General features: G+C 35.7%; 1 protein-coding gene across 2 annotated transcripts in view; it reads left to right on the top strand.

Annotated features, from left to right (window-relative positions):
* The window catches only part of PJA2 (praja ring finger ubiquitin ligase 2), a 72,109-nt gene extending 52,041 nt beyond the window's left edge, over nt 1-20,068 (top strand). For both annotated transcript variants that reach the window (XM_044264353.1, XM_044264357.1), the window contains exons 7-10: nt 1,964-2,075; nt 15,291-15,405; nt 15,790-15,911; nt 17,706-20,068. In XM_044264353.1, coding sequence (XP_044120288.1) covers nt 1,964-2,075; nt 15,291-15,405; nt 15,790-15,911; nt 17,706-17,831 — 475 coding nt within the window. In that variant the 3' untranslated portion in view covers nt 17,832-20,068. The remainder of the gene's footprint in view (nt 1-1,963; nt 2,076-15,290; nt 15,406-15,789; nt 15,912-17,705) is intronic.
* The last annotated feature ends 506 nt before the right edge of the window (nt 20,069-20,574 follow it).

The following is a 20,574-nucleotide window of genomic DNA, read 5'->3' on the forward strand; positions in this document are numbered from 1 at the left end:
GTTCATATCAGAGGGCACAAAGTGTCCCACTACTGGTCATGCTAATTCTGATCAGTTGGTTAACGTGTTATCTTTCAGGTTTCTTCACTGTACAGTTGCCATATTTTTAAATAAATAATTGGCCTCTAGAGGGAAAATATTTTGAGTATTTTCCCTCTTTGAGTACTTAGTGATTTTTATCTGAAACACTTAATTACCATGGTGATTGGCAGATGAATGATACTACAATTTTTAGTATTAGCTGATTATTTTGCAGTGACCAGATTTACAAGCAGATATTTTGCTTTGAATGTCCAGCTTTGTTTTACTCTAAAGAAGAAAAGAATTAGGATATAGTTTACTCTAACCATTTGAAGGAGTTTTCTGTAAAGGAAAGTAGACATAATTTGTGTTGCTTCAGCGGGCAGAACTAGAGCACTTACTTGACATGAGTCAAATTTCTGATAGGGTTCTTCGACATGGAGGAAATAGTTTTGCGTTTCTTGAATGCCTTCTCTGGTGCGATCTCTGTGCCAGGCATGTATATGCATTGACTCATTAATTTGTTTTTTAGATGAAGAAATAGAGTACCAGTTAAATAAAATGTTCACATTGTCTAGCTCTGAGTTAAATGTGGAGTTAAATCCCTATTTTATCGACTCCATGGCTCTTCATCTTTGCACTATATCTCACTGCTAGGTGAAGGAGTTCTAGTGTTCCAGAGGAGGTTGGATTCACTAATTTCTAGTTTTAATTTTAAAATCTGTGATTATATGAGAAGGATTCTTCATACTATGTGGTCTCTGCTAGTTTTAAAATACTACTGAGGTTTAATCTTGTAAGAATATGTTTGTATCTTTTGGCAATAGATTTGTAATTTTAATGATGGCACGAAAATTGACATCAAAATTATTTTGAGCTAACTTGTATAATTGGATATTCCTGACTGTATTTGACTTCTCGTAGGAACACAGAAGTCAACGGAAGTTTGCCTTTAGGTAGACAAAATAAGCTCAGTTTTGGAGATACTAGATTTGAGGTGACAGGAGTTAATCAAGGTAAAGTGCCCCTCAGAAAACTAAAAATGTAGGTCAAGATCTGAAGAGGGTTTGGAATTAGATGTAGGTTTAGGAATTAACCTACAGAGAGGATAACTGAAGAAATGAACTTTAATATGATTTCCAAGGAGGCAAGATTAGAAAGAAGAGGACTGAGCATATACTGTGGTTTCCAAATTTTGAAGTATATGGTATTTCCAAGACTAGAGGAAAAGGAGGAATCTATGTATGTCGAGGGGTGGAGGAAGGAGATTAGGACCAGAATAAAACTTACTTTCTACAAGGGGATTATAGTCCTTTAGTTTAAAAAAAGGGGGGGCAGTTAAGAGCTAAATATTTTTTAGTCTGAATAATGACAGAGGAGGCCTACTTCTCAGGAAAATGTAAGAGAGATTAAAGAGAGAGACTTGAGAAAATAAAGTATTTTTTTAAGGCCTCAGTGATCAAGCAATAGAAGGTGAGAAAAGAAAAAGAGGCTTTGACTATGATAGAATTGAAATAAATGCAGTAACTGTCTTTACCATGATCTCATGTAAATTTGGGTTAGCAGTTCAAAGGAACAGAAGAAAATCTATGGGAAAGACAGGAGGGAAAAGTACTACCTTTATTCCTGCCCTAAGCTATCCCTGGAGTTAGAACTAGAAACACAAGAATTTTTCTATAAATTTTATGTCACGAATATGGCAGCTTATTGGGAGAGATTGTGGTATTCTAACTTCTCATGCTTAGTATTTTACTTTTCTGTTGGGTTCTCCCTGCCCCTTATCACACAAGATTTCTATTAAAGTATTTTGTTTATTTTAAAATATCTTTATATTAAAATATCATTAAAATATTTAATGTTTTCTGCATACACTGTTGGTGTGCTAATATAATTATGTCTTCATAAAGATTTCTTAAATCATGTTTGTATTTTTTTTTCCCAGCCTGTTTGATGGTTTTGCAGATGGACTAGGAGTTGCTGAAGCGATTTCTTATGTGGATCCTCAGTTCCTCACCTACATGGCGTTGGAAGAACGCTTAGCCCAGGCTATGGAGGTATTTTAGTGACTCACACTGATGCCCATATTTTAAGTTGGTGGGATGCAAAATAATAAAAATTGAAGGATTTTATAACTGCTTTTAGGAAAAGGTGAATAGTTTTTCATCAATAACACTTACTGAATAGTGATTGCCACTAGTATATGTACATAAATTACTTTAGACATTGTGCCAATTTGCCTATAATTTGCAGTATTTCCTAGTTAGTACAGAATAGAAAATGTTTTGCTTACATTTAGAAAATACACTTTTCCTTTATTGAATTATCTGGGTTTGTGAATCTGAATATTTTATATACACACAAAGGTATATTTGTGAAATGAAATTGGCAATCTCTAAGGATATATTACAAATCACTTCTCTTTTTTTGTCCTCATGGCTTCTAATGCCACTTAACAAATTTAGAAATTTTACTCCCATTATCTCCATACACATATATACTTAAATAAGTGTGGCACATAATTTTGTCTTGCCTTCTTTTCCTTATTTGACTAAAACACAAATACTTACTTGTAATTGTATTTGCATAAGGTCAGAAGCCCAAACTTTTCATGTTTGGAAACTTCCACTGCACTAGTAGATCCCATTATTAAAAGTCTTTTTTCAAATTACTATTTCTGAAGTGATTTCCAAAGTAGAAAAATGATAATGTGAATCAGTCAAAAGTGAGAGAACAAAAATGAATGAGAAAACTTCCAGAGACATAATAGCATCTTATCTTGAAATTTTCTGAGGTTAGAAAGTCCAATAGACTCATAAATTAGACAGTAGGTAGGTAGGTGGTTGGGTAGATATACACACATTTAAAGATAGGTCTGTTTTGGCATCACTTTTTTTTTTTTTTTTTTAACATCTTGTGTAATCTTCCATAGAGATCATTGATCAGTTATATGTTTGTTTGGTATCTCTTTTTTTAAAGTAACCATAGCAGGAATACTGTGTACTAGGAGAAAAGTCAGAAAGAACATCATAAGACAAGACACTTGGGACTTTTTGCAGATTATTTTTTGCCTTACTAGAGTCCGACACATGACATAGTGGCACAGTGTGATAGCTTGTATCAGAAATAGAATATGTAAAGATCAAGGATCACTAACTTCCTTGAGTTCAGTAATTTTAAGTGACTGCAATGGAATATATATATCCTAGAGTATGGTTTCATAGTTCTTAAACAGTTTTTCCCATTAGTATGCTAGTGGTTTATGATTTCCTGCAGTATAGAGATATCTTTAAAAAGAAATCTTGAGAATTAAAATAGGAGTTTTATTATTTGTTACCAGTGGAAAATGTGACATTTGATTGGCTTCTCGAAAAAAGCAGCAGAAAGATTGGTTGTTCTGTGTAGAAGCATTAGCAGAGCGGGCAAAGAAAGAGTTAAGAAGCATAGTGTGTCCAGGGAATTTACGGTCTCCACAGTGTTGGCTGATGCTCTTAGGGAACCCAGTGACAGGTCATTCTGACCAATCTGTCCTCCTGCTTCTGACTGATGGTCTTAAGTGTCTCTTTTCACTACAGTTTAACAGCTTCCTCAGCTTTTTTTTTTTTTTTTTTTTTTTTTTTAAAGATTTTATTTATTTACAGCTTCCTCAGCTTTAATGCTCAGCTTTATTTTATTTGAATTCAGTTGACAATGAATACAGTTCAGTCTTCCTGTCAGTCTAGAAATCTTTCTTTTTCTATGTCTAGTATCCAGTTATTTAATCATGAAATAATTTATATTATTATAAATTATAATAATTTATCTGAAATAATTTATAATTTATGATTTTTCCTTTTAAATTTAACAACAGTCTTTAAATGAAACAACAACAACTAAAAACACAAACTGTGTGCTTTTATTTGTTTTTTTCTCAAGCAATCTGATCTCTGCGGCGCTGGTTGTTTTCATTTCTGTTATTTTCCTAATAGCAGACTGATCTGTTTTTCCAGATAGAGGCTTTTGGTGAAAATACTGACAATAAACATGTGTCTCCTATCTTGTCTCAAATTTGGGTGTGAACAGGACAAAATATTTAAGATCTTTAACTGTTTGATACAAAGATAATAAAGCTTTTTATTCCAAACCAGTTTTGGAAAAAAAATATTTCCCTTTGCACAGTTACGTTGACATCTAAAATTTTTTAACATAAACCCTAAACAGTATTGTTTACCCTATCATATCTTTTTACAATAAAAACATGTTCAAGATGTTTGGGTGGCTCAGTGGGTTAAAGCCTCTGCCTTCGGCTCAGGTCATGATCCTAGGGTCTTGGGATCAAGCCCCAAATCAGGCTCTGTGCTTAGCAGGGAGCCTGCCTCCACCTGTCTCTCTGCTTGCCTCTCTGCCTACTTGTGATTTCTGTCTGTCAAATAAATAAATAAAATCTTAAAAAAAAAAAAAAAGAATTTAAATACACAAAATTGGTTTAGATTGAGTTAAAATTGATTGTTGCATCCAGCTGATCAAAAACAAATTTATAAATGTTGATAAATATTGAAACATAAAGTAAAATTTTACCGGAAATGCATTTCTTAATTTCCTTCCTTATTAAATTTTATGTATTCCTAAGATGAGATATAGTTCAACATCAGTTTTGTTTTTCATCTTTATGAATGTAAGCTTGAGAAACTTCGTTCACATAATAAATTGGTGGGAATGAAAGGAGTTTATCATAGTAATGTCATTTAGTTTTTCTGAGCAATTTGCCAGAGTCACATCAACTTGACAGATTATCTAGATCCTCCAGTTTTCTTGAAAGCAGGTGACTGGACCTACCTACAAAAATGTTACTCATGGTGCGCCTGGGTGGCTCAGTGGGTTAAAACCTCTGCCTTCGGCTCAGGTCATGATCCCAGAGTCCTGGCATCGAGCCCCACTTCGGGCTCTCTGCTCAGCAGGGAACCTGCTTCCTCCTCTCTCTCTCTCTCTCTCTCTCTCTCTCTCTGCCTGTCTCTCTGCCTACTTGTGATCTGTCTGTCAAAAAATAAATAAATAAATAAATTGTTACTCAGTCATTACTTCAGTTTGACCCCAGTATTTCATATTGCCCCTTTGAATGGGTAAGAAGTATGCTTTTATTTATAACGTGAGAGAAGATTAATATAAAAAGGAATATGGGACTGTAGACCCAGCAATGATACTTTGACTGCAGGTACATTTTTAGGCAGATCAGTTTAAGGAAAGGTTATGAAAGAAAGTTAATTGAATTGAAATTGAGTCTCTTAACACTCTCCATACCCATGGGCCCCTGGAAAGTCTTTACACATTACAGAGCACCTCATATATACTGTGTTATCAGCCTTAAGAAAGTAGTTCATGAGGAAGAGCACATGCTTTTGAGTTAGATGGATTTATTTAGGCTGTGTGACCTTGTACCATCCATTTAACCTCCACAAGTTTCAGGTCCTCATCTACAAAATGGGAGTAATAAAATTTACCTTATGGATTATTTTGACATTATGTTAAAGCACATAGAAAAATAGCTGGTGCAGTGTAAGTTCTCAGTAAATGGCTGTATTGAAAATTTATTCAAATCAGTCAAACAGATGGTAGTCATCTGGCAAATCTGGATTCAATTATCATTCAAAAATCAGTATTAAATCACTTGTTGTAAATCTTCATTCTTTCAAAACTAAATAGTGCTTTATTCTTTAAAAAAAAGATTTTGTACTGACAAAGGATTATGCTACTTTAAACCTAAGTATATTCCAGTTGTGCTGTTTAGTCTATTTTGTTGTCTTTCTGATGTTTGGACTAACTTACAAAAGTATAATGTTTGGGGTGTAGATAGATTTTTGTATTTTTATGGATTTTCTTAGCTGTGGTTTTAAAGGAGTCTCTCTTACTTTTGTTACTTATAAGTGACTCCAGATCACCTTAAATATTTGTCAGTACCAAGCCAATAAATTATTTTTACATATGTGAAATTCCAGGTATGTATTAGCACTTGCAGATGGGCGGATAATCCTCATAAAGGAATAATGAACCTATAGAGACAAACATGTATCAAAGCACAAGTATCTTACCAAAAATGGAACTTGCTTTAAATAGTACCGCCCCCCTCTTTTTTAAAACATGTGGTACTAGTACATATGAATTCTTGCATTCTGTCTTGAGAAGTACGCAGGGAATTGGAGGAGATTCATGATTATAGTTATATGAGAAAGAAGGGACAAGTATTAGGCTATTACTTTCCATTTTCTGTTTCCTGATGCGGAAGTTTAATATAAAGAATTGTTAACTATAATTGGTGATTAGAGTAATAAGGATTTATTTAGTAAGAAATAAAGATACTTCTAAAGAATATAGAAAAAGCACATACAAGGAATAGCCACCACATGTCGGGCTCAGATCACTTAAGAAAGAGTCCCACTTCACTCCAGGGCTGGGATTTAAACTTTGATAGAGTTGGCACAGCTGTGACTTGCTGAATGGCATAGAAGTCTAGTGCTGCACTGGCAGAACTTGCTGGAAATCAGCCCTGGGGTGTTGCCGGGGAAGGCTATTTATAGGGAGATGTCTAACTGGAAGCAGTCCGCTACAGAACTGTCCAGGGTGGATGCTGGGGGAGCTGCTGGCCCCTGAGTGCTGCTGGCAGCTTGCATTATAAGAGCTAGATGCTGGAGAAGCTGTGGGCATTGCCAAAGTCTGCTGCTGGAGAGAACCACGCATGCCATGGAAACCGGTGTCAAGTAGACACGCTGGGATTAGAAGCAAAGCCCTTTTCCTTCTGCAGTGTCTCTGCAGCGTCTTCTGTGAACAAAGCTTAATGTGTGACAGCTATCAGAGGAAAATACTTAAATAGCCCAAATCCGTTTTCACAGAGCTGACAAAAACAGTGAACTTAGATTTGAGGAACAGTAATAACTGGAAAAGAGTCCAGTTGGATCCCATACACCTTTCTACATGCATTTGAGCTCCTTTCAGCAGCAGTGCAACTATTCCACTTAACGAGATACACCTATTCTTAAAGTGGAGAGGTTTTCACCCTAGCTCAAGAATGAACAGATGAGCAGACTCCAAGGGTCATTATATCCATCACTAAATATTAATTACTCTACAAATTCAGTCACATTGAGCATTCTCTTATATAAAACTAAATTGTAAAGTTAACTGCCATATGAAATAAAAATGGGAAGGAAAAAGAAAATGGTTAGCAGATACAAATAAACACGTAACAAGCTCATAGAAAATATGCAAAGCCTACTAGTCCTTGTTTTTATATTTGGTCACAGGCTATAGTTGAGAGCTGTGGATTCCTTCTTCAGTAACCCATTCTATATTTTGTGTGCCTTCAGCAAGAATCTCAGCTGGTTAGGCATCTTTACCTGATGGAGTGACCTAAACCTACATTCCTGAAGAGTGTGTGTTCTTGATCATCCTGCCCTTTTTTTGGACGATGTTGTTTTCGATAATTCACTGTTGGGCATAGAAATAATAAGAGATATACACTCCAAGCGGGATTATTACAGGATTCTCAAGATGAGAAAAGCTGGTCTGTGGAAGGTATGCTACTTCTACTGGAAGAAGGAGGCTCTGAGTGACTTGGGAATTCAAAATAGTCTTTTTCCACTGAGCCCAACCAGATGTTCCCATTTTAAGTATCAGAATCCTGATTAAGCCAGTCAGTGACACAACTTTCAAGAAACTTGACAAGACAGAATTAAACTCTCATTTTAATTTAGCATTTCACACAATTAAATTTTGTGTTTGATTTTCAGAGAGAAGATATTTGTTCTAGGGCTACAGTGGAAACTGTGATTCTTACACAGTACCTTGCTCTGAGAGTTAATGGCCCTTTTTCTTTTGTCTTTTTCTCTTTTCTCTTCGTATGTGAGCAGGGACACTCTAAAGGATCTCATCCCACATTAGATTTTACAGTCATCATTATTGTCATAAGGTCAAGTGCAGCAGGCACCTGGGCTCCCAAGACACATGTATTAGTTGGCACTTCATTGCAGTGGACCCCAATGGTAGTTTGATTGTGATTAATGTGATTATTTGTAATCAGGCTTTGTATTGATAACATGTCATTTCTGTTGGCCAGAAGCAGGAATAGCAGATTTAAGGAATAACCTTAGGAAGAGCACACACACCCCACCCCCATCTCCGCTTGGGGCTGAGATCCAGGCTGTTGGGAGGGCATAGCTATGGCTCTTAGAGAAATGCTTGTGCTACTCTGCTGGCAGAACTTGCTGGAAATCCGCCTTCTGGAGCGTTAAAGAAACTGTTTACAAGGACATGACTAACTGGAAGCACACTGCTGCAAAGCCACCCAAGACAGGTGCCAGGGGAATCTGCTGGCTACCTTATATAGCATCTGTCAGGCGCTGGAGAAATGACATGTGCTTCTGGAGCCAGGCGATGGAGAAGCCCCTGGCACTAGAGGTGCCTCCTGCTGGAGAAGTCATCTGTGACACAGAAGTCCACCATAGGAAACCCTTCCACATTACGGGCCTTCCCAGCAAGCCCACTAGAACCAAGCAGCAAAGTACTTCTGTGAGATCTCGCCAGAGCTCTCTACTGACAAAACCTAAGGTCATGTAGGCCAACAAGGGAAAAATACTCAAAAGGCCCAGATCTATTTTAACAGACAGAAATGAAAGGTGAATTTGGAGGTAGGAGTCAGTAATTCCTTTTCTGGCACACTGTTTTTCTTTTTGCAGTCTCTGCAAACTCAGAGTCAAATTGGTGTTCAGAATTATTAGGTGTATTTACTAACTCTTATGATGAACCTTTTTTGCTTTCTCCTTTTCTTTGTTCTGACTTGGCTTAGGCCTTGGCCATATCGTCTGTTGTAAGTTACGTCAGATTCTTTTTGGAAAGACATAATTCATTGTGACATTATCCAAGCTAAATCCTGAAGAGTATACAAAAGGTTATGTCTGCCATCCAAGAGAGGGCAATGTTAACTGTCAGGTAGAATCCTACATGGGAGGCCCAGCTTCCTTTTTATTGTGGTAACATATACATAATGTAAAATTACCTAACCACTATTTAGTATACAGTTAAGGAGCATTAAGTACATTGTGAACAGTAAGTCCCTGCTCCTTCCTCTCCCCAACCCATGGCAACTACCATTCTACTTATGTCTCTGAGCTTTACTACTTTTGGTACCTCGTTTAAGTGGCATCTGTATTTATCCTTCTGTGACCAGTTATTTCACTCAGCATATGCTTTAAAGGTTCATCCGTGTTGTAGCATGTGTCAGAATTTGCTTTTGAAAGCTCAGTAATATTTCATTGTATGTATATACCACATTTTTCTTGGCTTTATTGAGGTATCAGGGACATATAATATTTTATAAGTTTAAGGTGTACAAGGTGTTGGTTTGATACACTTACATTGAACAAAATGATTATCACTGTAGGGTTAGTTAACACCTGCATCACCTCACGTAATTTCCATTTTTTTCTTGTGGTAAGAACATTCGAGATTTTTACTCTCAGCAACTTTCATGTATATAATACAGTATTGTTAATTATATCACCCTGTTTGCATAGATCCCCAGAATTTATTGATCTTACAACTGGAAGTTTATACCCTCTGGCCACCATCTCCCTGCTTCCCCTACTCCTCACCATTCTATCCTCTGTTCTCTCTGTGAGTTCAGGTTTTTTAGATTCCACCTGTAAATTATATGATTGGGTATTTACGTTCTCTGCCTGACATATTTCAGGTAGCAGGAATTTTTTCTTTCTTATGACTGAATAATAATTCCAGTATGTATATATAGGTACCTCATCTTTATCTGTTCATTTATTGATGGACATTTAGGTTATTCCCATATCTTGGCTATTGTGAATAATACTGCAGTGAACATGGGAGTACAGATATTGCTCCAAGATCCTGACTTCATTTTCCTTAGATGTATACTCAGAAGTGAAATTGTAGGATCATATGGTAGTTCTGTTAATATTTGGAGGAACTTTTATACTGTTTTTCATGATGACTGTACCAATTTATATTCTCACCAAAAGTTCAAGGGGTTCCCTTATTTCCACATCTTTGCCAATACTTGTTCTTTCTTGTCTTTCTGTGATAGCCATTGTTAACCCTTGTGAAGTGATACCTCACTGTGATTCTGATTTCCATTTCTCTGATGATTAGTGATGTTGAGCATCTTTTTATGTACTTACTTGTTTGTATGTCTTCTTTGGGAAAATATCTGCTCATTCCTCTACCCATTTTTAAGTCAGTTTTTGGTTTTGGTTTCTTTTTTACTGAGTTGTGAGAGTTCCTTTTATGTTTCAGGTATCAATGTCTTATCAGATACATGATTTGCAAATATTTTCCTCTACTCTGTAGTTTGATTTTTTCATTTTGTTAATGGTTTCTTTTGATATGCAGAAGCTCTTTAATCTAACATAGTCCACTTAGTTATTTTTGCTTTTGTTGCTGTGCCTTTGTTGTCATACTCAAAAAATCATTGGCAAGATCAGCGTCAAGGACCAGCGTTTTCTTCTAGAAATTTTATGGTTTCAGGTCTTAAAGTCCTTAGTCCATGTGGAGTTAATTTTTGTGAGTGGTGCTAAGGTAGTGATACAGTTTATATATGCAGTTACCCTTCTGTGTGCGATTAACTGGTTTTTCCAATATCATTTATTAAAGCCATTATCCTTTCCTGAGTGAAAATTCCTTGCTCCCTTGTCAAAAATATTAATTGTCCATATATGCCGGGATTTATTTCTGCGTTCTTGATTCTGTTCCACAGGTCTAAGTATTTTTATGCCACTACCAAACTGTTTTCGATTACTGCAGTTTTGTAGTATAGTTTGAAATGAGAAAGTGTGATACCCCCAGCTTTTGTTCTTTGCTTTGGCCATTCCGGGCCTTAGTGGTTCCATACAAATTTTAGAAATTTTTTTTCTATTTCTGTCAAAAATACCATTGGAATTTGGATAGGAATTGCATTTAATCTGTAGATTGCTTTGGGTAGTGTGGACATTTTAATATTAATTCTTCCAGTTCCTTAACATGGAATATCTTTCCATTATATCTTCATTCTCTTTCGTTTTTCAGTTTTCAGTAAATGGAATCTTTCACCTTCTTGGTTAAGTTTATTCCTAAGTACTTTATTGCTTTTGATGCATTGTGATTGGGATTGTTTTATCTCTTTCTCAGATATTTCTTTGTTAGTGTACAGAAACCCAACTGATTTCTATATCTTGATTTTATACCATAGAGCTTCCCTGAATTTGTTGATTAGTCCAAACAACTTTTTGAGATTTGGGTCTTTGGGTCTTTGCGTCTTTGGGATTTGCTACATAAAAGATGAAATCTGCAAACAAAGACAGTTTTACTTCCTCCTTTCCAATTTGGATGCCTTTTATTCCTTTTTCTTGCCTTAATGCTCTGGCTAGGACTTTCAGTACCGTATTGAATAGGAGTGCTGAGATTGGGCACCCTTATCTTGTTCTTAATCTTAAAAGCATTTAGCCTCTCACTGTTGATTATGACATTAGATGTGGTCTTGTCATACATGGATACCTTAATTATGTTGAGGTACATTCCTTCTGTACCTAATTCATTGAGAGCTTTTGTTGTGAAAGAATGATAGTTTTGTCAAATGTTTTTTTCTGTGTTTATTAAGATAATCATATGATATTTATCTCTTACTCCGTAATACCACATTTATTGACTTGCATGTGTTGCAACCATTCTTGCATCCAGGGATAAATCCCACTTAATTGTAGTGTATGAACCTTTTCAGGTGCTGTTGAGTTCAGCTTGCAGGAATTTAGTTGAGGATTTCTGCATCTATGTTCATCAGAGTGATTGGACTTTAATTTTCTTTCTTATGTCTTAATCTGACTCTGGCGTCAGGATAATGCTGGCTTTAAACAGTGAATTTGAGGGTGTTCCCTCTTTCTCATTTTTTTGGGAAAATCCTTGAAAAGGATTGGCTTTTAATTCATTAAATGTTTGAAAGGATTGTCCAGGAAAACCATCTGATCCTGGCCTTTTTTGGGGGGTATATTTTTGACTACTGATTCAGTATTACTTATGTTAGTCTGTTCACATTTTCTGTTTCTTCTTGATGTCAGCATGTTGTGTACATTTCTAGGAATGTACCCATTTCTTATAGGTTATCCATTTTGTTGGTGTGTAATTATTCGTGATAGTCTGCTATGATCCTTTGTATTTTTGTAGTATCAGCTATAACATCTTCTTTCATTTCTAATTTTATTTGAGTCTCTTCTTTTTTTCTTAGTCTAACTAAAGATTTAGCATTTTGGTTTATTTTTTAAAAAAAACAACATTTAGTTTTGGTATTTTGTGTTTTTCTGATTTCTGTTTCATTCATTTCTGCTCTAATTTCTGCCAACTTTGACTTTGTTTGTTCTTCATTTTCTGTTTCCTTGAATTGTAAAGTTAGATTGTTTACTTGAGGTTTTTTTTTTAATATGTAGCATATTTAGGCATTTATCACTATAAACTTCCCTCTCAGAACTGCCTTTGCATCAGCCTGTAGATTTTGACATGCTGTTGTTTCCATTTGTTTTTTTTTTTTTTTCCTATAATTTTCTTTTTTTTTTTTCCCCAATTTATTTATTTTCAGAAAAACAGTATTCATTATTTTTTCACCACACCCAGTGCTCCATGCAAGCTGTGCCCTCTATAATACCCACCACCTGGTACCCCAACCTCCCACCCCCCCGCCACTTCAAACCCCTCAGACTGTTTTTCAGAGTCCATAGTCTCTCATGGTTCACCTCCCCTTCCAATTTACCCAAATTCCCTACTCCTCTCTAACGCCCCTTGTCCTCCATGCTATTGGTTATGCTCCACAAATGAGTGAAACCATATGATAATTGACTCTCTCTGCTTGACTGATTTCACTCAGCATAATCTCTTCCAGTCCATTTGTTTTTATTTCAAGATCCCTTTTGATTTCTTCTTTGACCCATTGGTTTTTCAGGAATGTGTTTTTTAATTTTCACATATTTGTAAATTTTTGCATTTTCTTTCTGTTGTTGATTTTTTTGTTTCTTGCCATTTTGGTCAGAAAGAAAGTTTGTACAATTTCAGTCTTCTTAAATTTGCTAAGACTTGTTTTATAACCTTCCATATGATCTATTCTAGAGAAGGTTTTATGTGCACTTGAGAAGAATGTGTAGTCTTTTGCTGTTGCATGGAATTTTTTGTATATTCTTAGATCGATTTTAGCTGAAGTGTAGTTCAGGTCTAATGTTTTATTTCTCATTTTCTATCTGGATGATCCATTCTTTAAAATTAGGTATTGAAGTCCCCTAGTATTATTTATTGTTGTATAATCTCACTTCAGATCTACTTTTATTTGCTTAATATACTTAGGTGCTCTAATATTGGGTGCATATTTATTTGTCATTATTTTATCCTCTTGAGCAATTGACCCCTTATTATTAAAAAAATAACCTGGTCACTTGTTAACCATTGTTGGCCTGAAGTCTATTTTTTTTTTTAAAGGTTTTATTTATTTGATGGAGATCACAAGTAGATGGAGAGGCAGGCAGAGAGAGAGGAGGAAGCAGGCTCCCTGCTGAGCAGAGAGCCTGAGGCTGGTCTCAATCCCAGAACCCTGGGATCACAACCTGAGCGGAAGGAAGAGGCTTAAAACCCACTGAGCCACTCAGGTGCCCAGGCCTGAAGTCTATTTTTTCTGATACAAATGTAGCTACCCCTGCTCTCTTTGGTTTCTGTTTGCATGGAATATCTTTTTCCGTCTCTTCACATTGAGCCTGTGTGTCCTTAAAGCTGAAGTGGGTCTCTTGTAGGCAGCATATAGTTGGGTCTTGCTTTTTCAATCCAGCCAGCCACTTTCTGCCTGTTGCCTAGAGAATTTGGTCCATTTACATTTAGAATAATTGTTTGTAAGTAAGGACTTTACTTATACCGTCTTACTAGTTGTTGTCTAGTTATTTTTTAGTTCTCTTTTTCCATTCTCCCTCTCTTGCTGCCTTCTTTTGTGACTTGATTTTCCATAGTGGTGGTGTTTAATTTACTTTTCTCTATCTTTTATGAATCTAACATAGATTTGTGCTTTGTGGTAACCATGAGGCTTATATAAAAAAAAAAAATCTTAACACTCTGTTTTATGGTATAGCAACTAAACTTATATTACATACAAAAACCCTACTTTTGGGGTGCCTCGGTGGCTCAGTGGGTTAAGCCTCTGCCTTTGGCTCAGGTCATGGTCGAAGGGTCCAGGGATCGAGCCCCACATCAGGCTCTCTGCTCGGCAGAGAGCCTGCTTCCTCCCTCTCTCTGCCTGCCTCTCTGCCTGCTTGTGATCTCTGTCTGTCAAATAAATAAATAAAATCTTTAAAAGAAAAAAAAAAACACCTCTACTTTTATTCCTCCCTTTTATGTATTTGATGTTACAGTTCACCTCTTTTTATATTGTATATTATTAACAAATTATTGTGCTATAGTGATAACTCTTTTCCTTTAACCTTTATACTAGAATAAAGCAGTTGACACATTAAATTATAGTATCAAAGTACTCTGAATTTGACTATACACTTTACCAACCATATTTTGTTTATCCATTCATCTGTTGATGGGTGTTTGGGTTTCTACCTTTTGGATCCCATGAATATAAGTCCTACCTGTAGTTCTAATTGTAGCCGGAAGGGCTAATCAAGCCACAGAAGGATTATACTAAGATGTTATATGATCTATTGTTCCTTTCATCGTTGTTAGAATGGTAAATTTATATAGACATTGAACCCCTGATTAAAGTTCACATCTCAGATAACCCAGTAATATTAGTAAAAATAGTCATGTGGATGTGCTGACTCTTTGCCAGTGATAGATACAGCCATTCAGAAATATATTATTTGTTTGCTTCTATAACTTGAACATCATCTGGTAACCTCGGTCACATTTTATCTTTCATATGTTGAGCCTGTCCAAAAGTGTTCACTTTGTTGCATCTTATTGCTTTCACACAGGACCTCATAAGTTGGTAGAGGTAACCACTCTTCTGAAGATACAGATGTGGTGGGCAAGTAGATGATTCTTGAGACAAGATAGATTTTTGTTGTTCTTATGAGAAGTACGGTGCTTTTTTGGATACTTTTTGACGTTTTGGTGTGGCGATGATTCCTTTTGGGAGGAGACAAAAAGGGCAGGGTATTGAAGCAGAAGAAACTAGTGGTGCATATAATTTTGAAAGATACCTTAAAAAATTGCTTTTTATTACTGTTTTAAAGTATTTTTCTAACAAGGAGCTGTGACTTCTTTTTTAGACTGCATTGGCACATTTAGAGTCTCTGGCAGTGGATGTTGAGGTGGCCAATCCACCAGCCAGTAAGGAAAGCATTGATGGTCTTCCAGAGACCCTTGTTCTTGAAGACCACACCGGTAAGGGCAAAGTTGATCTCTGATGTCACATAACACATTTCATGTTTTCATATATTATCAATGTACCTGAAAGATAAAATACTGACTACTAGAAACTTTCCTTAGTTTTTCTGTGGAGCCAGATTCTGACAAACTTTCACCTAACGGAAGAATATTTTTAATTTATTAAGTCACGGACTGGAACAAATGTGCCTCAGCCAACTTTTCTACAAAAGCAGTACTTATTAAATTCCAAATTGTCATTTATTACAGAAGCATGTTTGGCAATTACTTTTTCAAGGATGGCTCTTCTGTCATAGGTATCATCTGTGAGTTAATATGTTGGTTTTCAGTTTTATTAAAATTGAACTCTATGGGATTGATCAGATTATTTTTGATTTTCAGCAATTGGTCAAGAGCAGTGCTGTCCAATCTGTTGCAGTGAGTATATTAAGGATGATATAGCAACAGAGCTTCCCTGTCACCATTTCTTTCACAAACCTTGTGTCTCAATTTGGCTACAGAAGGTGAGTTTTATTTTTACTTTTTTTGAAATTAATATTTTAATAGTTCCTCCTGTAAGTTAGTGATGATAGTATCTTTTAAGCCTATTTTATTCAGCTATACACTTGTAGTACTTTTTAATTAAGTATTAAAGATTGATTACAATTTAATGATTACAGATTAATGATAATGTGAAACTATTTTACTTTACTAACATTTCTGAAAAACAACATAGAAAACACTAATTGCTTAGCATATTTAATCATTTTTGGAAATGCTTAAATATCAAAAAATCATTTTAGGATAAACCTAGTAGATCTTTAATCATATCCCTGAAATTTGTGTTTTCAAAAATATCACAAGCAAAAAAAAGCCTTTGGCACCTCTCAAAGTACTGTAATAATATACATATATTCCGCTAATATAAATCAAGGTCTTTGAAAATGTATATGAGAAATATGTAATCACCTACAAGAAACCTCCTATTCCAACTATATAGATTCTCCCTAAATATTTACCCAATTATTTTTAACTATATTTGAATTAAGAAAAAAACAAAGAGTCTTATTTAAAATCTTCTCTGTGAACTCTGTTTTTACACAAAGTATTTTTATAGGCAGTAAGGTAGAAATTCCCAAATCACTTTCACAGCTTATGTACTTAGGGATATAACTCCCTCTGTTCCCTATAGCTACTCCCTCCCTTTTCCCCTTCTTTCTTCCTCCTCTCCTTCCTCCTTTTCCTTTCTTTCCTTTTGCTTTCTTTGCTGTTGCTACCCTTCTACTGCCACTTCATGGTTGTCAAAGTTCTACTTAAGATTTGTAAGATCCAGGGGTGCGTGGGTGGCTCAGTGGGTTAAAGCCTCTGCCTTTAGCTCAGCTCACAGTCTCAGGGTCCTGGGATCAAGCCCCGCATGGGGCTCTCTGCTCAGCAGGGAGCCTGCTTCCTCCTCTCTCTCTCTGCCTGCCTCTCTGCTTACTTGTGATCTCTGTCTGTCAAATAAATAAATAAAATCTTTTTTTAAAAAATTATTTTAAAAAAGATTTGTAAGATCCAATGTGGAAAATTTTCACCATTCCATTATAAAATCTAAAATTTCTCTCTTAGCTTTCAAGGCATTCTGTGATCTAGCCCCCAGCCTGTCTGCTCACATTGACTCCTGTGTACATTTGTTTATATTTGCTTAGCTGGTGTGGTTTTCCCCCATATCATCTGCAGGATTAGATGATCTAGGCAGGGCCAGCTTAAATTCCACCTTTTCTGTCCTTCATATCTCCTTTATTTCAATTCCCATGTATTTAAAATCCCACATATTAAGTATCTAAGCCTTAAGAAGGATCTAAATGTTCCTGCTATGTGTCAGGCACTGGTAGATGACTTGTATATTTTCTCATTTAATTCTCACACTAACTCTGGGACACACTGGAACATATCCTTATTCATTTTCCAGTGACTCCTTGCTCACATTGCACAGCGCTGAGCAAGGAGTGTAGTAGACTCTCCACTAATCCTGAGTAAAAGATGACTGACCTGAAAGATACAAACATGATTAGGAGATGCTGTTCACCCTCAAAGAAATTAGAATCTGATTGGGATAAAGAGGAAATAGCATCACACTTTTGCTTCTCTGGATTATGTGGGTTTGAAGTTGATTCAGTTTTTGTTTTTAAGTTATTTGATTTGATTTTTAGGATAACAGATACCATTGTTTCTTTGAGAATGAGAATGAGGGTTTTTTGGGTTTTTTCCTTGCTAAGATACTGTGTGGCAGTTAAGACCTTTTCTTTGGCTCTGACCTTGTTTTTCTTCCCCTCCAGTCGGGAACGTGCCCCGTGTGCCGCCGCCACTTCCCACCCGCCGTCATCGAAGCATCGGCAGCTCCGTCCTCTGAGCCTGACCAGGAGGCCCCCCCTTCCGCTGACAGCTCTGCAGAAGCCCCTTAAACTTTAATCCTTGAATGAGATCACTATGTCTAAAAGTCATTCTGCAAATCCCTTCTCAATCTGATGTGCAAATAATTATATATAAATAAATTTAAAATCCTATATATAGTCTATACCATAGTTTAGAAAGAAGAATATTAACCTTTCTAAACTAAATTTAGGTTCGCAGAAAGTACTAAACATTTTCAAGCTGAATGTTGAAGCAGTGCATCCATTTTCTTTCGTTGAACATGTTGGTATTAATTGTAAAGTCAAGCTTACCAGTTAACTCTCTCCAGAAGAAATAATCATGTATGTGGCACATATTATTGGTTTTGTCTGAAGTACTGCCACTAAGTGATTATAATTAAACTCTCCTATTTGCATCAAATGTGAAGACTGTGATCACAACAGTAGTAAAATTTGGTTTCATTGGAAATAAAAAGTATTCTAAAACATGCTTTTTTCATTGGTCGCTTTGCTTTTGCTACATCAGAACCTCTTGGTTCATGATACTGAGTGGTTTTTTTCGGAAGGTGTCTACTCTTCCATCTTTGTTTAAAATTAGGACTTTTTAGAATCAAAACAAAGGCCAAAATTTTGGCTTAATCACCACAAAATTTTAAGATCTTAAATGTAATCCCCTTGGAATGGTTAGATAGTAAAATAACTTTTTTTTTCCTCTTTCTTAGTGGTGGATGTGCTTAAAGTAAGGTTAGCAAAGCATGAGTGTTTTACTATGGTTGGTGCTTGAGGTAAGGTTAGTAAAGCTTATGAACAATCTAGTGTGCTCAGTGTTTGGTATGATGAGGTGAATTAGATGGCCTTATGAAATCCTTTTTCCCTTTCTACCTGGTTACAATTATACTTGAGAACATTCATGGCACATTTCTTAGATAATTTTTTTTTAATTTATAAATTTATAAATATGCTTGTTTATAAATTTATAAATATTAGATACAGTTTGTTTAAAGTAATTTTGGTTCAGAAATATTTTAGAAAGTCTGAAAACATGCATCACGTGTTTAAACATTCATTCTGTTGTATCCAAGAGGAAATCTGATCCTTAAAACCTGGAAGGTTAATTGTACCAACTTGTGTAAAGCATAAAATTAACGGGGTATAGGACAGAATTGGCCACATCTTTTTATAACATATCTAAACCTTACTGTGTTATAATTTATTTCTTTAAAGTATTCCTGAATAAGGATTATTCATAGTACATTTGTTTCTTTACACTAATTTATTTTGATAAAATTATTCACCTGGAAATAAATAATAAAAATGGGTTGTTTCATATTAAACCAAATTAAGCCCTGGGTGAAAAAAGGAGTAGGGTGATCATCTAGTGACTGTGAGTAGAACTGAACATGTAACATGGTTCCTTTCTTATTTTCCTTTCTCTAAAAGAGAAGAGAAGACCCTGACCCCAGATTTGCCCTCCCAAAGAGTTCCTTTCAGATTCTTCTATAAACATGAGGAAGTGAGCTTTGTTTAGTTGTTTTTTATGGGAAATTTGGCCTTTAGGGTCATCCATAATTATGTAACTCCAAAATAAGATTGCATAGCTTTCCGTTTAGGTGATCACACCCAGTAGGCAAATATGTACAAAGATGGACATAATATTTAACTTACAGATGTGATTTGCTCTCAGTACCAGAGAATGATAGGTGTTAGAATATTGCATTTGATCAAGTAAAATTGTAAAGCATGTAGCGAGTGTACATCCATCTGAGTAGTACATTGGTAATTTAGTTGGGACACATAAAAGGAATATTTATATGGCTTCCCAAATGCAAAGTTACATTTTATTTGTGTAATTTCTTTGAGTATTTATATTCCATCTCTTTTCTTCGTTCTTAAATGAATTTTCACTGTTGGCACATTTGAGGCTTAACTATAAGGAACATAACACTTGCATTCTAATTTTTGCATATATTGTAAATGTGTGTCTGGTATTTACAGCAAAATACTGTGTATCCTTTTATGGGTAAAACAAAACTGAACATTGCATGCATGTAATGTGGTGACTTTGTAATTTAGGGGTTCTTTGGGGCTTCTGTGACTTTGGAAATGCTTACATTCAGGCCTTAATGTTGCATTAGCTAGCATGTTTTCCTTCTGATGTATATAGTCACTGTTGTATAAACTAATCTTTGCTTGTTTTCTACTCTGTGATCTTTCCATACCATATTTCATTGACGATCAGTGTCGAGGAGTCAAATCAGATTAAACTTAATTCTCATGTGTATATTGTGGAACTTCGTGGCTAGTGTGATTTTTAATTTGTTTTCTTTCTTTTTCTTGTTTCTTTTTTGTTGTTATTTGTTTCCTTTAAGTAATATTGATCAGTTGTGATGCTTACTGGTTAAACTGACATTGCTACAGATTGCTCTGTAGTAAGCCACAAATTATATTTAGGCAGTTAGTTTGTTTTTTTAAGAATTTTTTTTTTCTTAAATTTGACAGACAGAGATTACAAGCAGGCAGAGAGAGAGAGAGGGGGGAAGAAGCAGGCTCCTCCCTGAGCAGAGAGCCCGATGCGGGACTCGATCTGAGGACTCTCATGACCTGAGCCGAAAGCAGAGGCTTTAACCCACTGAGCCACCCAAGCGCCCCCTTATATTTAGGCAGCATTAAGGGACGTCAGTTTTCTTCTCCTAGTAGCAGCTGTCCCAAAGAAAATATTTCTTCTTTGCCTGTTAAGATTTAGCTATTATATGCCAGTTGTTAAAAGGTTTTGGTTCCAAACTCAACCAGTAGT

This window comes from Neovison vison, chromosome 1, assembly GCF_020171115.1.
Source record: "Neovison vison isolate M4711 chromosome 1, ASM_NN_V1, whole genome shotgun sequence".
Taxonomy (NCBI): domain Eukaryota; kingdom Metazoa; phylum Chordata; class Mammalia; order Carnivora; family Mustelidae; genus Neogale; species Neogale vison.